This window comes from Pseudopodoces humilis, chromosome 15 (assembly GCF_049639895.1).
Source record: "Pseudopodoces humilis isolate 2021_Gansu_Grassland_sample_001 chromosome 15, ASM4963989v1, whole genome shotgun sequence".
In the NCBI taxonomy this organism is placed as follows: Eukaryota; Metazoa; Chordata; class Aves; order Passeriformes; family Paridae; genus Pseudopodoces; species Pseudopodoces humilis.
The window spans coordinates 17,841,828-17,860,040 of NC_142214.1; the positions used below are offsets into that span (position 1 = coordinate 17,841,828).

At 45.0% G+C, this 18,213-nt stretch overlaps 1 protein-coding gene across 2 annotated transcripts in view; it reads right to left on the reverse strand.

Annotated features, from left to right (window-relative positions):
• TRPC5 (transient receptor potential cation channel subfamily C member 5) overlaps nt 1-18,213 on the reverse strand; it is a 67,643-nt gene that overhangs the window by 38,237 nt on the left and 11,193 nt on the right. For both annotated transcript variants that reach the window (XM_005527407.3, XM_088062567.1), the window contains one exon: nt 10,570-11,091. In XM_005527407.3, the coding sequence (XP_005527464.1) occupies nt 10,570-11,091 (522 nt within the window). The remainder of the gene's footprint in view (nt 1-10,569; nt 11,092-18,213) is intronic.

An 18,213-nucleotide genomic window follows, 5' to 3' on the forward strand; every position in this document is an offset into this window, starting at 1 on the left:
CATCAGTTACAGTTTCTGCACAATGAAAAGCAGGAAAAAACCTGCATTTTGTCCCAGTTTTGTGGATGGTCCAGAGTCAGAGGCAGATGCACTGCACCAGAAGCTCTGCTAAGAGAACATACAAATATCAAACACTATTTCTCCAGCACCTGACGAGCATTTTATCCAAGGACTGCACTACAGGAGCCTCCAGCCTCTACCACAAACAGCAGCACAAGACATCACCCCCCCAGACAGGATGGAGAATGTTCTGACAGCTGCATTAGTGAAAAGAAATGTCACCAAGAGGTGGCATTTATTCTCAGTTCAGCCAATGCAGGAACTAAACATCTGGTGCTGTGTAGGGTTTGGCTGGGGTAGAGTTAATTTTCCTCACAGCAGCTGGGTTTGGCTCTGTGCAGGAAACAGGGCTGGTAACACAGCGATGTTTGAGTTATCACTGAGCAGGGATTACACACAGCCAGGGCCTTTCCTGCTCCTCACCCTCACCACTGAGGAGCTCGGGGGGCACAAGGAGCTGGGGGACACGGCCAGGACAGCTGGTCCCAGCTGACCACAGGGGTACCCCAGAGCGTGTGGCATCACCCTCAGCACATAAAGCTGGGGGAGAAGGGGGAAGTGGGGGATGTTTGTCTTCCTGAGCCACTGTGACACCTGATGGGGCCCTGGGGATGGCTGAGCTCCTGCCTGCCCGCCCATGGGAAGCACTGAATGAATTCCTTGTTTTGCTTTGCTTGCACACATGGCTTTTGCTGCACCTGTTCAAACTGTCTTTATCTCAGCCCACGGGTTTTCTCACTTTTCCAGTTCTCTCCCTCATCCCACTGGCAGGAGTGGGCGAGTGGCTCCTGGGGCTGAGCTGCTGGCTGGGGTTAAATCACCACAGAAGCACCCAAGCCTGTGCTTGTGCAAAAAACATTGTCCAGGGTGGTCCCCACGTACATTTCTGAAGGAGCTAATCCCAAAAACAACCTCCCTGTCCATTACCTTGTCGAGCAGAACCCGTCCCTAGCTGAGGATACAGCTCACAGGGAGGTAAGATGCAACTCAGAGTCCCTCCTTGTGTGCACAGCACCCCTGTGATACCTGTGAGCAAGGTGCTCAGTCCCTTGGCTTGTGAAAATAGGGATAAATATCCTTGCCTTTCCAAGAAATGAGATCAGCAGCTCCAGTCATAGCTGGGAAGCACTCTAGAGATTACTGCAGTACAAAGTCTTTTATTTCTCTTTCTCTTCTCTCAGCCTTGCCAGGGTCTTTGTGTAACATTTGGCTTGCAGGTGGATTGTGCTATTAGAGAATTTCATTTTCCATGTTCATCATGCTCATTGCCACCTAATCCTATACCAAGGGGGATATTTTTAAGGGGAAAAAAGCAGCTGCTGGATGGAGTGTCTTTTCCTTAATAACTAATCTTTACTGATATTTTTAAGTCACCTAAATTTCACTCCTCAGGAATTAAATGCTTTCTGCATGCTGTCAAACACAGAAATTATGTTCCACTCTGCCTCCCCTCATCTATGGGGAAATCCCTGATCTCTCACAGTCATAAGTAACTTAGGATCAGACACAGATGGGCTGAGATGTGAATGCCTCAGGGAGCAACTGAAATAGCTCCCTGATAGACATCACAGGGGCTGAGCACAGCATCCCTCTGCCTTTATTCTGATTATCTTGACTGCTGCCAACAGCCTCTTGTTTGGAGTTTGTTGGAGCTCTTGTCTGTACTCTTGCTGCGGATGGTGAGGGCGAATGCTCTTCATAGATGAATAACCACTAATTTGGAACTGCAGAGCTCTGTCTTAATAAGCAGGACCAAGTTCTTTTATCAGTCAGCTCCAGCAGCTCCCAGGGAGGTCACCAGTGAGAGCCAAACGTGGCATGGGAGCCGTGAAATTACCTTTAGTTCCCATCTGACACTCCTCTCAATAAGTCAGACCAACATCACTGCAGCCCAGAGCATCTCAAACCTGCAAGGCCACTGGATAATACTGCACGGTGCTGCCCCCCACAACTGAAGCTTTGGAAAGGCAGATTTTCTCAGGAACAGAGCTAGATTTTGCAGCCTGTGTGCAGTGTCTGATGCAGCAGCATATCTTAGAGAGGTCTGTGAAGAATGCAGAATTCCTGGGAATCCCTGTCTCCCATGAAAAGCAGAAATGCCATTGCCGTCCTCCACGCGTTTCCAGGGCCACACCAACTCCTCTGCCCCCGTTCTTACCAAGAACAAGATCTGAGGAAGAATGGAAATGTGCTGGTTGCATCAGGCTGACTGCTCTTAAGGGAAATTCCAGTGGGCAATAGTCAAAGAGCCTCATTTCTAAATTAGCCCAAGACAGGAGAGAGAAATTCTGTGTGGCCTAATTTGATGCCTGCAGCAGAGAGCCAGTGAGCCCTGTGAGACCACATATTCTGGAGAAGAAATGCCAGCCTCCTCAAGTTGCAGTGTTGCAAACAGTGGGATGGATAAGAAAACCCTCTTTTGTAGCACATTTCTTTTTAAAGTTCAACCTTGTTAATGACTGCAAAGTTATTTACATTCTGCTGCCGAAGTGTGAGCTGCAGAGGGTAAACACCTAATGGCTGTTCATCCTGTTAATTAAGTACTTTCTGCAAGAGGGGGGGAAAAAAAATAAGGAGAAATGAGACAAAGTAGTTGGAGGGGGGGCTGTGTAACGTGGGGGAATGGGACTACACAACATTCTTCATCAGACACTTCCAAGACATAATCTATTTTTTCTGCAGGATGAATATCCTATCAAAACCACAGCTGTGAGTAGCAGCAGCAAAGCACTGATGAAAATCCACATGGCAGCATTCCTGCCATGAAGGAGATCACATGGCTGAGCTGGACCAGCCCTTCAAGAAAAGCAGGTGCTACCCAAACTGCTCAAACCCTCAGCTGGTGAATAAAACAAACTCCAGATCCCCCACAGATGAACATATGGCCTCAAATTAGACAGGAATTTAGTTTAATCTGTTCTTAAAATATTTTAAATTATGATGACACATGAATCTTAACTAAAGGTCTCCTATCCATAATAGATCTCTCTGGTGGCAGCAGACATGAACTCAGCTTAAGTGGTAGCAATTGGAAATTCAGCAGTGAGGTGAACGCTGACAAAAGGAAAGAGTGAATAACCCCTAAAATCCTGCCACTGTTCCATCAAAATTTGTGGATTTAATGCCTTCAAGTTGGATTGGCTTAAATATTTAAATGTAAAGGTCCTACATATCCTAGGACAAAGACAGATGCTAGCAAATCCTGGACACCTACCCACAGAAGAAGCAATCATAAAGGCTTTAAGATTGAAATGAAATCCATCTCTACCCAGAGTGCTCAAATGTGTGTTTAGCTGTAGGTTTGTATTTATATTTATGGCCTGTGTCAGCAGGGTTTAGGTGCATTAAATTCTGCACTGAATCAAGGCAAGGTGAAGCAGACACCCCAGCAGAACAGGTTCCTCTGGGCCAGACCCTGAGCAAGAACCCAACAGAACCACAACTCTTCGGTATTTATTCAAGCAGACAGCAGACTAGAGTTGATAAATACATTCCTGAGGGATGCATCCCAGAAAACGTCCCAGGATACAGGTCTCTTACAAAGATGCAGGAGCTTTGGGCTGGAATTCCAAGTGAGGTGCTGAATATGAGCAATACAGCCCACAGGGAGTTAATTCCCAACACACACCTGGGTCCCGGGAGCTGAACAGGGGATAGCGGGCACAGAAGCACTGGAAAAACACTAAAAAATGTGTTTTTTACAGACACATCTATCAGCATTTCCTGAGTGCTCTTTCAGGCAGCACTTCAGGAGTTACAGATTTTTGGAAGTGGATACTGGGAGCTCTCAGGGGCTTTAGCAGAAGTGGGGAAGGTATTGACTTTTAAGTAAAAGGCTGGGCTCATTGTCTCGAGTGAATTACTAACATTTACATTAAATAAGTGGTAAGTAAAGCAAACATGAAAATTTAAAAAGCCATTTATGAGTATTTTAAAATACATGCCTACTTTACCCGATTAGTGTTAATAAAAAGCCCCAAAATTAGTTTTCCTTTGCTTCCTTTCTGACCTGAGACACGTTTACACTGAAGCTGTGTAATTTTGGATTCCTTTTCCTTTCTGCCTTACCTTCTCCCGAATGAGTAAATTTACTCCAATATCCACTAAAGAGCAGAGCAACACACTACAAACACTTCTCACCTCCTTGGGAGCCTCCAAAGGCTACCCCTGCTCCTGGGTTGTATCACCCTGGCAGAACACACGCTTTGCTGGGGGAAGTTTATTCAGCCAGCCGGGGTTTGGAGAGAATAAGAACAAAAACTGCAGTCACAACTTTGAAATGTCAGTCTGCACAAGAGCTCAGTTTGGGGGGTGTGATGACAAAAGCCATCTATTCATCTCACTTCTCCTGGAGCCACCTGTGAGGTGGTGATGGGCCTGACTGATACATGAGGAGAGAGGAGTGTGCAACCTCAGCTCTTGTCTGAATGGAGCTTCATAACTCGCTTCTCTAAGCCACAGGAGTGAAGTTGAAATTCCCAGAAATCAGGTAAACAACAATGATCACTTCTACATCCAAATGAGTGAATCCATGCCCACAGTTTTTCCCCAGAGTTTATTACTTCAGAGTGTCATTCCAAGTATGAAATATCATGATTTGCTCTTCTCCACTGACATAAAGCTGACTCTAAGTACACTTCAGCCCTTCAGATGTGGGAACGCTGAACGCTTGGCTGTTGCAACACACAAGGCATCATTTCTCCTCTCCAGTTCCTGTTGTCTACAGAAAGCCCATCAATCATATCCTGTACTTCAGCTTTGGCTTCCCAAGCCTCTTCTCTGGCTGGCAAAAAGACTGATGGGAAACATGAAGTTAAGGGAGTACTGTCAAACTCACTAAATCACTCTTGAACCCTGTTAAAACAGTGGCAACCTCTTTAGCTTTCAACATATTTCCCGTCTTTGTCCAGGGGATCATTAAGTGAGAGGCACAGGACACCAAAAATGACTCAAAGAACGATCCTGGCATTTTCTGCCTGCTGCACATCACCATAACGCAATCCAAGTCCTTGTCCTTGACCTACATACCCGTCTTAGGGTGCTTTTTCAAATTGATGCATGACAAGATTAGTCAGAGATGATTCTGCTGTCAAAAGACAGTGTTCTGCAGTTCTGTTCCGTGACAGCTGCAATATGTGGCTAACCTTCATCAAGTGAGAACATTCTGGCGTTACGTGAACGATGTACCAAATAATGCTGTTCCCTCCAATAAACATTCCAGTCCACTTTGTCAAAGCACTGAACCATCAGCCCTCTGAACATTATTTCTTCTTCCAAGTTCGGAGAGGAGTTAAGATTTAAGTGCCACTTGTCCTAATTTTTGTAACACGATGATGCAGCTGTACAGGTTGGATTTCTGTGACAATTTCCCAAACTGAACAAAGAGATTTGGCAACTGCACAAGCCCGTAGAGGAGGGGCTCTGAGTCATGCACCACCAGTGATCAGCAGGGATGGCTCTTTTAGAGGTGCAAATATAGACAAATCTCCTCACCTGCCACCCCAAATTCTGCCTCTGAGGCTGCTGATAACAGCTCAGTTAGTGCCACATCCACAGGAGATTTTCTGAGGTGGTGGAGTGCTGCTGGGATGGAGTTTGAGAGGAAACAGCTTCATTTAGCACAGGCCTCTGCTCACACAGCAGATGAGAACACGGCTGCAGACAACAATGAACGAATGAAAGGATGGCTGCTGGAAAAGGGAAGGTCACATTTGGACACTCAGTGCTTTTGAAATCCCCGAATTTACGTTCGGGTTTGTGGCACAGGACAGACCACGCCGTCCTCACCATGGGGCACACTAAGAAATATGGGTGTTCCAGGCCACTAGAAACCAAGAAAAGCTTCCACAAGGAGCAGCTCTGCTTCCCTCACCTAGTCCTAATAAAGATCTTTTCACGACCTGATTTCCTTCTAGAAATCTGGAAGTAAGAGCCTCTTTATTACTCTTCTGAGCTGTGCAGGCTCAAGCAAGACTTTTCATTGTGCCTTTAAAGAGCACAATACAAATATTCAGCCCTCTATCATTATTCCTCCAGGCAGTATGGCAAGAAAACAGACAAACCCACAGGAGAATAACTGAGCTTTGCCTGTGAGCAAAGAAAGATCTGTGGCCATCCGTCAAGACACCTGAACGACTTTCAAAACGGGTAAACAAGGTGCAGGCGACGAGCTTTGATTTCCACAGACCTCACACTTCATTTTTCATGCATCTCTGATATTTTTATAAGCTCTTTTTATGCACTAAGTGAAGTGCCCTCAGAAATTTCCCAGGTTTATGCATGCTCCCTGGAGAGGGATGCTGTGCTTCTGACTGCAGCCACACAGTTGACAAGAGTCAAGACACAGCGGAAAAATATGCGGCATGGCAGGAATGATTATTCATTCACTTCAGAACTGCATCTCAGGAGGTGCTTGTCTATGTAAATGTCCTGGGAAAAAAAAATAAAAAATAATAAAAAAAAGAAGGACTGAAGCTGTTGAAGCTTCATCCTGAAGAGCAAAACGGCAAAGAGCACTGTTTTTAAATTAGAAAAGCAAACAGTTCTACTTCTGTCCTTTCCTGCCATTTGATGAGAGCACAGTGAGGAAGAGAGACGGAGGTTAAGGGTTTCTGAGAAGGAATTTCTCTCTGCATTCTTTTGATCTAATTCTGTGGACATGCTAAGCAAGACAGTAATAGATAAAATAATGGGGTTTTTTCTGAGTGCCTTGCATTGTGTAGACATCTTACAGACACATAAACTAAACCTGCCAGCACCAGAAAAATGCATTAAAACCCCCACTACTGTGATGTTTCACTTCATTTTGGAGATGTGAATGACCTGTGGTGGAGAGCAGGAAAGCAGGAATAAGCTGAATGTGTATTGCTGTTCTTGTGGCTCAGCAGAATGTTAAATATGAGCAGAAATCTGCCCTTTTAGACCTGACTCACTGCTACACTATGGTTGTTTCACATTATTGGCAAAGCAAAAAAAGCTTAAAGGACATCAAAATTCTCTTTGCATGCTGCTTCTGCTCTGATTCCCTCACCCAGCCACACACCCTGTATACGCAACTGTGCTTTACGAGACTGGCAAGATCCTAAGAGATGACTTTTCCCTATCTTTTCTTAGAAATGCAAACAAATTAACAAATGCAGAGCTAATTTGGTGCTGGGAGAGCACAGTGAAGACTGATCCTCAACAGCTGAGCTGTGCCTTTTCCTATTAGGCCCTCAGTACCCTTTCTCCTTCCAAAATTAGTCATGAATAAAAGAAGCAGAAAAGTAATAACGTGAAGACAAATGGCACACACGCTACAGAGCGTTTATGGTCTCTTAGACCTTAATTACTGTGATCCTTGGAAAATAATGTCTTTAACAGTGGACTGAGAGAACTGATGTGGGGTCTAACGCATCGTGTTCCACCGTGCTGTCCTCATTTTCCCCCTCAGGTTTTGTGACTGCCATGCAAACAGATATCACAACTATTAAATCCTTCCCATCTTCTAGAGTAAGATGAAACTGAGGACACAACCATGCTACACTTGACATGAGAAGAGAGAGGGATCTTGAGAAAATTGCACAGCATGTTTTTACCACTTACTGCCATAAAATACACTGCAAAGATACCTTAGGACATATTTTAATATTTCCTGTGTAACTGATTTTTTTTTTCCCCCTTCTGTGTAAACAGTCATTTACCTTGGATTTACAGGCTTATTAAAAACAAACAGGAAAAGCAACAAATTTATACTCCATTGTTTTGGCCCTCCTCCAAAGAAGAACGGTCTTCTTCCTCATGAGCAGCACGTTTCTCAGCTTATAAAATATTTAGGATGGGTCATGTTTGGGAGTAGCCAAAACTTGCACCTCCCCAAGGGGTTTTTTGGGAAAAAACAAAACAAAAACCAAAAGATAATGGAAGATTTTTTTTTAGCCTTTGTAAAGACAAACCCCATGATCTCTTCACCCATCTCCCCTTAACAGCTTCTCTGAAAAGAATCTTGAAGTTGACCTTATCTGCCTGACTAAGCTGAAATGGAATCATTTCATATTTTGGGGAGAAATTTTCAGGTTTATTTCACTCAAAAAGAAATAAAAGCTGCAGGAAATTTGTCTGAAATCAATATGAAATTACACATTCTTTGTGCTGAACACAAAGAACTAAGAACTGCAGTGACAATTGACACCCCAGAAAATAAACCAAGTCCACATTGGATTCTTCTCTTAGGCTACCAGAGATTTGACTTCTTTCTTTGGCAGTGTTAAGGTGTAAAAAGCTTCTCCACCCAATCTAATCCCATTTAACATTAAGACATAAAAAGCTTCAGCAGAACAAGATGATCTACTTTTAAAAGTCTGCTGTTTTTCTCTGCAGAACCGTCTTGCATGAAAACCAAACCAAAATTTTCCCTCCTGTCCCCACAAAAATCCTCTCTGTCTGATACTCTCCAGTCAGGATCAAAAAACATTTCTCAGTGTCTCCCTGGCAAAGGTTCCTACTCACTTCTTCAGAAGCTGGCAAGGATGTTTGTATCTTGCCTGATGTTTTGTGTTGTGCTAATTACCATTATAAGATGGCCTAATTATTATGATAAGAAAACCCCAGCCACCCTTCAGGGTTTTTGTGAATAACCAGGTGGGATGATAGGGTTCAGTAGCTGCTTTCCCAACCTCATTCATTCTGCCCCTGCCCACCAGAATTCCACCTGAAAACAGAACTGAGCTTAGCTGGCAACACAGAGCGTATTTGCTGTCATTTTTAGGCTGGAACTGTCATGAATATGTCACAAAACATGGAATTTGTCCATATGCTTGGAATTCAGTCAAATACGCCCAAAAAAAAAAAAAAAAAAAAAAAAAGATGAAAACTGTCAAGAAAGCAGGCAACGATTAAAAAATTTAAAATAAAAAAGCTTCAGGACTGTTCAGCACATTTCAAACACAGAGAGCTGCTTCGGATTTGCAGCTACTGAGTGGGAACACAAGAGCAGGCACAGATTTACACCTGGATGCCACCAGGGACACAGAGGGACCAGCAGTGACCTGCACACAGCAGCGCTGGGGCAACCTGGAGCTTGTGGCTGCAGAGTCTGGGCCTGCCAGGCCAGTGGAAAAACAGAAGTAGAATCTCTGCTCCTTCTTAGATTCCATGAACACCGACCTGATTACCTGAGTTGTCCTTCTCCAGAGTAACTCTTCACTACTGTCCACGTCCCTGAAGCACTTGTGGTGTTACCCAAGCGTGTCACAGAGCAAGAAACACAACCTGAGGTGACACCAGCGAGCTGACATTCCCCCAGAGCAGCCCACTAAGAGCAGGAAGCTGCCAAGTGCTGGATCCCAGGAAGTTTGGGGCTTTGGCTCCAGCTTATTGCATGGAGGGGCTGGCACTGGGGAGGCCGAAGGGATGAAAGGAAATGTGCATCTTTCACCTCTTGGCTGTTTGTACCTCGGAGGACACGTGCAGCCCTGCAGGGAGGTGAAAGGGATCACACCACGCTGGGTCACTGTTGGATGTGGGGAAGACAGTGAACACAGGAATGTGACAGGATCTTCTGCCACTCAGGTGACCCTCCAGACACAGAAATATGTAATACACATTGAAATTCAGTTCCTCAACCAAGCAACTAAATTCCTCCTTCAGATAACCTGGAACATCGCCGGCCAACAACAATATATCATCTCCTAAATTCTGTCTGGATTTGGAAAGAGAAAGGAAATCCAGAGCCAACTAATGAAACTCTTGTCAGCATTCTCCTGGGGTTCATGGCCTTTATTGAATCAACTTATAAATCAGGGCTTCTGAAAGGCTCTGTGCCCTTTAGCTGAAGTACGGCTTCCCTCTTGGGAGCTACGGGCAGGAGTTTGAATTTCTGGGAATTGCTTCTCGGTTCCTAAAACAGAGGAGGACTGAGGATCAAGAGGTGTCACAGGTGTGAAGAAATATTTGCACCACATGAGTGTTTTCACAAGAACTGCTGGTAACTTGGAGACCTGGGGCTCTGGGAGTGCTCCCAACCTCTCCTGCTCTCTTTAGCTGCTGTTCCATCTCTGGCCCTCTGGAGTTAGTGCTGAATGGGTGCTTGGAAGTGCTTGGTGGCTGCAGGAGGTGAATTGTGTGCTATATTATTTCCTGCACTCCAGCCTTCAGGAGCCAGGCGACCCCATCTAGCTTTGGGTTCCTGTACAAAAAGGGAAAAGCTTTCAGAGCGAGCAGACCTGGAAATGTCTGAAGGCTGCTCTGTTCAGGGGCATGGGTTACAATCAGATGGGATTCAAGTAGCTTTGGGACAGAAATTATTGGTGCTGGAGAAACCACAGCCCACTGCAACAAGTCCCAGTCCTGCTGCCCTCAGTTGTTGTCAGATTGACGCTGTCACCAAGGTGCCCCGAGCCTCCTGGTTTGTGCCTAATCCATGTGCACATCAAAAAACCCCATCAAAAATCCATGTACACTCCACAAACCCACGGCAACTCGAAAAATTAATTATTTCACCCAATACCTTCACACCTAGGCGGCTCTTACCTCTTTCTGGTGGTACTTTATTGCTACCTTTAGCTTTGCCAAATCGTGACATTTTTGGGGATCCAGCTCTTCGCTTTGATCATCCCTGTGATTGAGAATGATCTCCAGCTCCCGGGAGCTCCGTGCTTGATCCAAAAGGTCCTTAGCAAAACGCTTGCACTGCTGTGAAAGCTCTTCATATTCAGCCTTGAACTCGTTTTCCACCTTGCTCAGCTCCTTCAGCTCCCAGCCCAGCCGGAAGGCGGTCAGGATGGGATCCTCGCTCGATAAGGCAATCAACGAAGGGCTGGCTAAGGCTTTGTAGATGTTCAGCCTCGACCTGGAATGCCTCAGGCTGTCCACCTCGGAGCTGGAGACACATTCCACACAGTTGCACCTGATCTGGTGTGGGCGTGGGATTGTCACCCGTCTTTGGACAAGCAGTTTGATGATCTCGTAGTTGTTGGTGTGAGCCGCCAGCATGATGGGCGTGATGTCCGGAGTGAACTCCGAAAACTGGGTGTCCATCATCAAGGTTGGAACCTGCATGGAGGCATAAACCACAAGGGGAAAAAAGTCATAGCTCACGTGGAGCAGCAGAATTCAGAAGTCCCTCCTTCACACTTTTGGAGCAATGAAATAAGAAAACAGGGTTTTTATGACGCCCTCCGTTGTAGGCTGGCTCATCTGCACACTGCCATTCTGGCAAAATCATTTTCCCCCAAATCCTGCAAATCTGCCTCCTGACCATTCGTTCCTAGTCTGGTGTAAAAGCCAGTCCCATCCCCATCCAAATGCTTTAGATGTGAATCTGGTCTGCAATGGGTATTGGCTCATATGCCAAATAGAAGGGGAAAAAAAAAAAAAAAAAGAAAAAAAGAGAGGGGAAAAAAGGAAGAAAAAAGGCCCAGGTAATTCCACAAAAAGAAAGAAAAGTCTAGAAAAGAGTGAACACTGAATAGATTTCCAAAACTACCATTATTTGCACTATATATCTGCATCAGCAGACCAAGAACCCAAAACCAAACACACCAAACCCTGGTCTGCAGCTGGGCAAAACTCTCACTTTTGCCTACTGTTTTTATTTGAAAATATTTTTCAGTGTGAGGATACGTTACGTAACTGCCCTCAGAAGAGACCTGTGGGTTTTTTTAAAAACGGATCTGAAAAAAACTAAATGTAAAATTAATGAGCCATAGTCCACTACAAATAAGCCACTCCAGGGTGTGCATTATTCAGCTACCGCTGCACTTCTCAAAAGATGAGCTTAATGCACACCCTGTTGTGTCTTATTACTATATGCAGAGTGTAAAATTAGATGGTAATGCTGTTACATCACAAGCACCCAGTGTGTTTCCATTTGCAGGCAGGCAGCTCTCTTTGTTGTGTGTTAATCACTACTCAAACACTCTGTTCTCCACCACTCCTGCCCTGGCACATCCCTGCTGCTCCAGGGGGCACGGCTGGGCCGGGGGAACAGTGGGCCTGCTTCCCTTTGGGAACGTCAAGGGCATCTCGGAGATGCCAAAGGGTCCTAGCGGCAGCAAACGTTCCTCAGTCTGCCTAAATCCAAAAGCAAAGCAGTGATGGAGGAGCATGAGGTAAGAAATCCCTCTGTAGGATACACCTGATGAGACCTCCAGCCTCAGAATCTCAGTTTCCTGGGAGTTAAGAGCCTGTAGAGCACTAAAGAGCCAAAGCTGATCGAGGAACCCTGACACTGAACAGCGTGACAGGGATTGTTCGTGCCAGACAACAGCTCCCAAAGGTGCTCACCACAGCGAGGTGCAGGGTCAGCCACGGGAGCAGGGCTCACTGAGTGGCTGCAGGCATTTTGGGGAACAAATCTGCTCCCCTGGATGTGGCACACGAGGATTTAAATCCCTGGCGACCTGCAGACCCACGGGTGTGTGCTTTGCCAAGCAGGCTGGTCCCCACAGAGGCAGGAGGGAGACAAAACAGTCCTGAGGATTTGCTGTAGGTCATGGAGGGCTTGGTGTCTCTTAGCAAGGCTGGATGGATGTATTTTAAGATATCCAGTAACAAATGGCTGAAAGCAGCTCTCTGTGTAAGGTCTTGCACTCTCTTCCTTTCCCTGTGCTTAGCTCGTTTAGGTAGTTTGTTAAATGTCAAGAGAAAGGTGTGGGGTTTTCTTTTTTCTCTTTCTTACAAGCTTTTATATTTTTTTTAAGACCTGATGCTTGAATATAACTGCATTTATCTTTCTTCCTGCCCTTTTTCAATCAGTGACTGGCTGCTGTACTCAGAACCTGTGCCTCAAAGGAAGAACGCTTTTCCTCCTCTACCACTTCTATTACTGTCAAGTTTAATCTTGTTTTTCTCTATGGAAGTTATTGTACCCAGGGCTGCAAAAAAGGATTTTCAGCTTTACACAGATGAGGAATTCATGTTGCTTGGAATATGAAATGGGCGCTTGAGGAGAAGGTAGTGATGTTACAGGTGGGGATAGCGCTAATCCTGTCTGCTCCAGAGGCTTTCTAAAGATGGATCTGGGACACTCAAAATGCCTTTCCCAAGGTTTGGGATTGAATGAAGGGATCTCTCATCCCTTGTTCTGGCTCGTATCACCCCCAAAACAGAGCGCTGCCTCATGAGGACTCCAGCAGGGGCAGGGAAGGCGTGTTTTCCTGGGCAGCTCACAGTACTTTTAATTAAAGCATACAGAGGGAAATGGTGGTGCAGAGACACGGAGGAGCAGATCAGTGCAAGGCCTCCTCTCTCAGGAGCTGGAGTTATTTCTGGGCAGCAAAACAAACCAGCACAGCACAGAACAGGGACAGTGTGACCAGGGGCTGCTGCGGCCTCTTTTCTGTGCCTGCCTGGCCCAAAGGCCACCAATTGGCCCAAAATTGCCTGTCTTGTGATAAATATTTTTGTTGTCTTCTCACACAGTGTATTCTGATAACCTGCATCCTAAACTATGTATTCTGAACCTGTGGCTCTGCAAAGCCTTTGCTCAAGGGCTGTTTTCTCTCACAGCAGAGATCACAAACAGCGCTGATGTTCCTCCTGTGATGCTCTGCCCAGCTGAGTTCATGTTCAGATCGGCTTCTCCTGTGTCTTGGGCTAACTTGCAGTGATGGAAGCAGAAGAGGAATAATTAATTCTACCCCAAGGGCTCTGCTGAGCTCTTCCAAGGTTACTGTCATTAAATGACCAGAAAAACAAAACTCTTTTCCATTAACCTCATCCCCTGACACCAGCTGCTAACCCGAGTCCTTCAGAACCTCACTGCCACTACCTGCACGGGAGCAAAGGCCTTCTCTGCAGTTCATCTTGGTTCTTTTCATTTGAGAAATTAATGCTACCATTAACAACAAGTGACTGAATCCTTGTTATCATCTGCCTAGACTTAATCCTCATAAGGTGGCCTGCTTACCCCTGTACCACTGCTGCTCTGAAAGATGCTGCAGCGAGTGAAAAATCTCCTTTATTTGAAAAGGAGGGTGAAGAAACAAGCTTAATTCATTAAAAGGAGAAGGATTAGCTCGCATAAAAGCGTTGTTCAGTACAGCTAAGCCCTCCTCTGAATGGAAAAAATAAGTTTTCCAGCAAAATAGTGCACTGCTGGAAAGGAGCTCTGGATTGAAAGAGAGCAGGAATCTCTGCTGTTAGTCAGGAGTACAGTGTAAGAGGAATTAAACTACAGAAGGGGAAAAAAAAAGGAAAAAAGCTGGCACTGAAGATCTGGTGGCCTTGTTGTAGGTATTTTAGGAGTTTTACTTTGAATTTAATCTAGTTTGGTACCTGTCCCTGGAGCAGCTCCTCTGGTTTAGTGTTGTGTAAAAGCAACCCAGCTCAAATGCACCAAGACTGCTCAGCAATGTGAACCACGCAGCAAGAAATGGGAAAACTAAGGAGATTCAGCTCAAAAACATTCTCCTCAACCAAACTAACAGACAGATGGCAATGCACCTTTTGCCTTCTATGGATAATAATATTTTGTCTGCGAATAACTCAGAGCGCTTTTACCTGTAGCATTTGGAACTGCCCTGTTTTCAAGCCACCTGCATTTCATAAACTCTCATCTCCCCTGGATCAGTGCAATAAATTGTAAGTATAGCCATGATCAACTGTAAATACATTAATCTGCATTCTTTTCAGCTTGTATAACTTTTTTTGACTCAGCTGTGTGCTATAGAAGATTTTCTAATTGCCAACACAAACTTGTGCAAGCCTCAGTGGAAAGCTACAAATATCACACAGCTTTCTTGTAAGCTCTCTTGAGGCACAGGAAGCAAACCTATGTGGGACCCTGGGAAAATGGTACATGGCTGTATAAATTTATAAAATAAATGCATTTATTTTAGGTGATGCAGTGGTGTGGGCTTCACTAAACTCAGCATCTTAACCAGAGATGCCTTGAGACACGTCTGGTATCAGAGTGATGCCAGTATTTCTGTTAATAGGGAGTTTGTGTTTCTTCTCTCAAGAGCAATTCATTGACTGAAACGATGTCATTTGGTTAATGAAATATAATGAACAACACAAACTGCTATCTAAAAAAGTCATGTAGTTTGAGGGCTTTTGTGCTGGTTGTTAATGATCTTTGTAACTTTGGCATAAGGCTCACGTTGTTGTAGATGTACTTATGGGCAAACTCTGCTGTTATTGAAGCGTTCCACTGATTCCAATACAGCTGTCCCAGAATATCCAGCTGAAGAAAAGGCTCTTTCTGGTCTAAAATCTCCTCAGTGACTTACAAATGTGCCTGTAAAAGCCAAATAAAATCTCTGCTCCTCAGACTGGTACTGCAAAACAGTGAAAATTAGTACCTTTTAGTGCCCTGTAGCAAGCCAAATGCTGATACAAGGTTACCAGATGGTGCACATTAACACTAAAATATGTACCTTTGAACAAAAAAAGCAGAGAATCACAGAACTGCTAATAACTGTTAATTAATGTAATGCACTGCTACTGAAAGAACGTGAAAAAGTAGATCTGTGATATCTGTATAACCAAATATCCTTCTCTGCAACCAGTAAACAAAAGCAAAATACGGACAGACCTGCTCTAGGCTCTTCCAGTTTTAATTTGGTTTCTTATCCATGTGTTTAAAAATGGAGGTAGGCCCAAGGGATTAGTTCTCAGAGCTGAACTGAAACCTAGTGCACTTGACAGTGGCAGAACTGCATCAGAGCTTGTGTTCAGCCATGTGTTTAGGAAATGCAGCACAGCCAGAAAGATTGTCAAAAGATGTCACCATTTGTGGCTGATGCTACATAATAACTTCTGCTGGGGATTAAAGAAAAGAGGGATTGGGAGAGGAGCCTTTGGGAGGAAAGGATTTGGTAAATATGCATTTTAATGGCCTGTGGCAAGTTCCTGCAGACAGAGCCCTCTCTCTGTGTCTCTGTCTCTGTGTCTCTGTCTCCTGAGCCCTCTCCTCTCCCTGCAGGAGATGAGATGAGGCACTTGATGACGAAATGAAGGAAGAGTGCAGTCAGTGTGGCTGATTCTGCGAGTCACAGAGGGATGCTGCCAGAGAGTTACCTCGTGTTTGAACCTCTCCTGCTGAGCTGGAGCAACCTGAGCTCGCTTTGCCCTGAATTGCCGTGCCCTGATGCACTTGAGAGCCACAGAATCCAGCAGGGAGCTGGGCTGGCGAGTGCCTATCCCTGCTCAGAGTGCTGGTGTGCCACCAGCAGCTGCAGCCTGTCCTGGCTATGGCTCCTCCTCTGTGAGGAATGTTTTACAAGCCTTTTGTAGTCCTAGTTTATCACATATTGTGTGATGTTACCTCCAGGGAACCTTGGCTCCATCCTACACCTGCACAGGGGTAGGGGCTCACTGAATGGGGACGCTTCTGCATGTGGAACAAACCCAGCACAAAAGTTCAGGACTGTCACAAATCCAGACAAAAAATGAAGTTGCTGAAGTGGCCTAAGTGACAAAGACCCATGGGTCTACCAAAAATGCAATACTATGCATCTTCCCAAAATGCAGAGATTCCCTGGCTGCTTGCTGGAGCTTTTTCCTGAGACTGTGACAACAACACAGGTGTAAATCCAGGATGACTGACACAGGAGTGAACTGAATTATCTCCTCAAGACTGGATAGGAAAACTAGCTGGCATATTCCTGACGGCTGGGGTTTTTTTCCCCTCATCTGGAAACACAAAATGCTGTTTGTTTGGGCTTTTTCACCTTTCTTCATTACCATTTTAAGAGTTATTCTGTGATAGGAGCAGCTGTTCTGAATAAAAGTTATTAGGGTTTATTCCTTATTTTTAATGCTGGTTTTAAGCTTTGAAATGAATTTTATTAAAGAGCATGCTTAATCCAGTCTTATAAATTTCTTAACTACTCCAAGAACTTTGGAATGTTGCTGCATCTGAGATATTTTTCATTTTATGGATAAGCTTTCCCCTGAATCCAAACACAAATGAAACAAAGACAGCCCATGGTTATCTGGAAACTTGCAGGCTCTGCCTTCAAGGTAGTCTTCATTTTATTACAGTTACTATTTTTCTAATATTTTTCAGGCATTATTCTGGGAGGAAGAGCTGTCCAGCTTTTTGATTCATTTTTCTTGGTCTCTGTATTATCTATTCTTAGTGGTAACAAGGACAAGATGTGCTAATATAGGTTAATAATCATGCTATCTACAGCCTTTTAGATCATCTTTGTACATAAAACATCCCTTCTTCCTGTAATTTATCACCTTGTGCGGATGAGAGATGTTTCATTAAGTTTAGGTGAGGTAATATCTTGCTAACAGGGCTTGAAGAGGGAGGGCTTTTTCCTTGGGTTGTGTTCATATTCAATCACATTCCTTTAGAAAAATAAAAAAGTTAAATCAGATTGGATCATGAGACAGTGTCAGGGAGAGGAATGAGTTACTGCATCTGGCGCCAGCCCAGCGCTGCCTGATGGTGCACAAAACACATCCTGATGCTCACAGACCAGGAGGTTCATTATTCCCCATTTTGACTACTAGGCTGTGCTTTTGGCACTGCTGTTTTACCAACCAAGAAGACACTGTGAGCTTCTGAAAAGACCCCAGAGTCTGCAACAGCAAAGAAATGGCAACCTAGACAGGTGGCAGGGTTTTGCACGAGGAAAAAAAAATAAAAATCTGTGTGGCTGTGATCTTCCTTTATTCCCACTCAGGCAGCAACTTCCTCTGATATTGTCAGTGCTAGGAAGTTGAAAGGCTCTAGGTAATGCTGTGCCCCTGATGCTGCAGAGCCTGGCACTGCCTCATCATCTCCTGCCTGAGGAGTACTTGGAGCACACCAGCCCTCTCTCCCTGCCCTGAATTAAGTACCAACAATTCACATGGCCCTGAGCCTCTCCAGCAGTTTTCCAGCATCCTCCCAAGGCAATGACAGAGCAAAGACCTTGGCTCACAGCGTTCCTTCGCTGCAGCAATTCAGAGACAAGAAATACTGCTCCCAGTCAGCGCCTTTTTGATATTCCACCACCACTGCCACCAAAGGGCTGCCCCACCAGGCAGTGTTTTGCCATGGGATAGCAAAATACTGCTCCTACAGGGATAAACAAGCCATAAATGTGACTTTGCCAGCCCAGCACAGCTCTGTTCAACAGCCAGGTAAGGGCTGAGGGACTCCTGCTAAGCTGCCCTGCAGTTCCTCACAGATCTTTATAGACCCCAGAGCTTTGTTTTGGAGGAGCCTGTAAT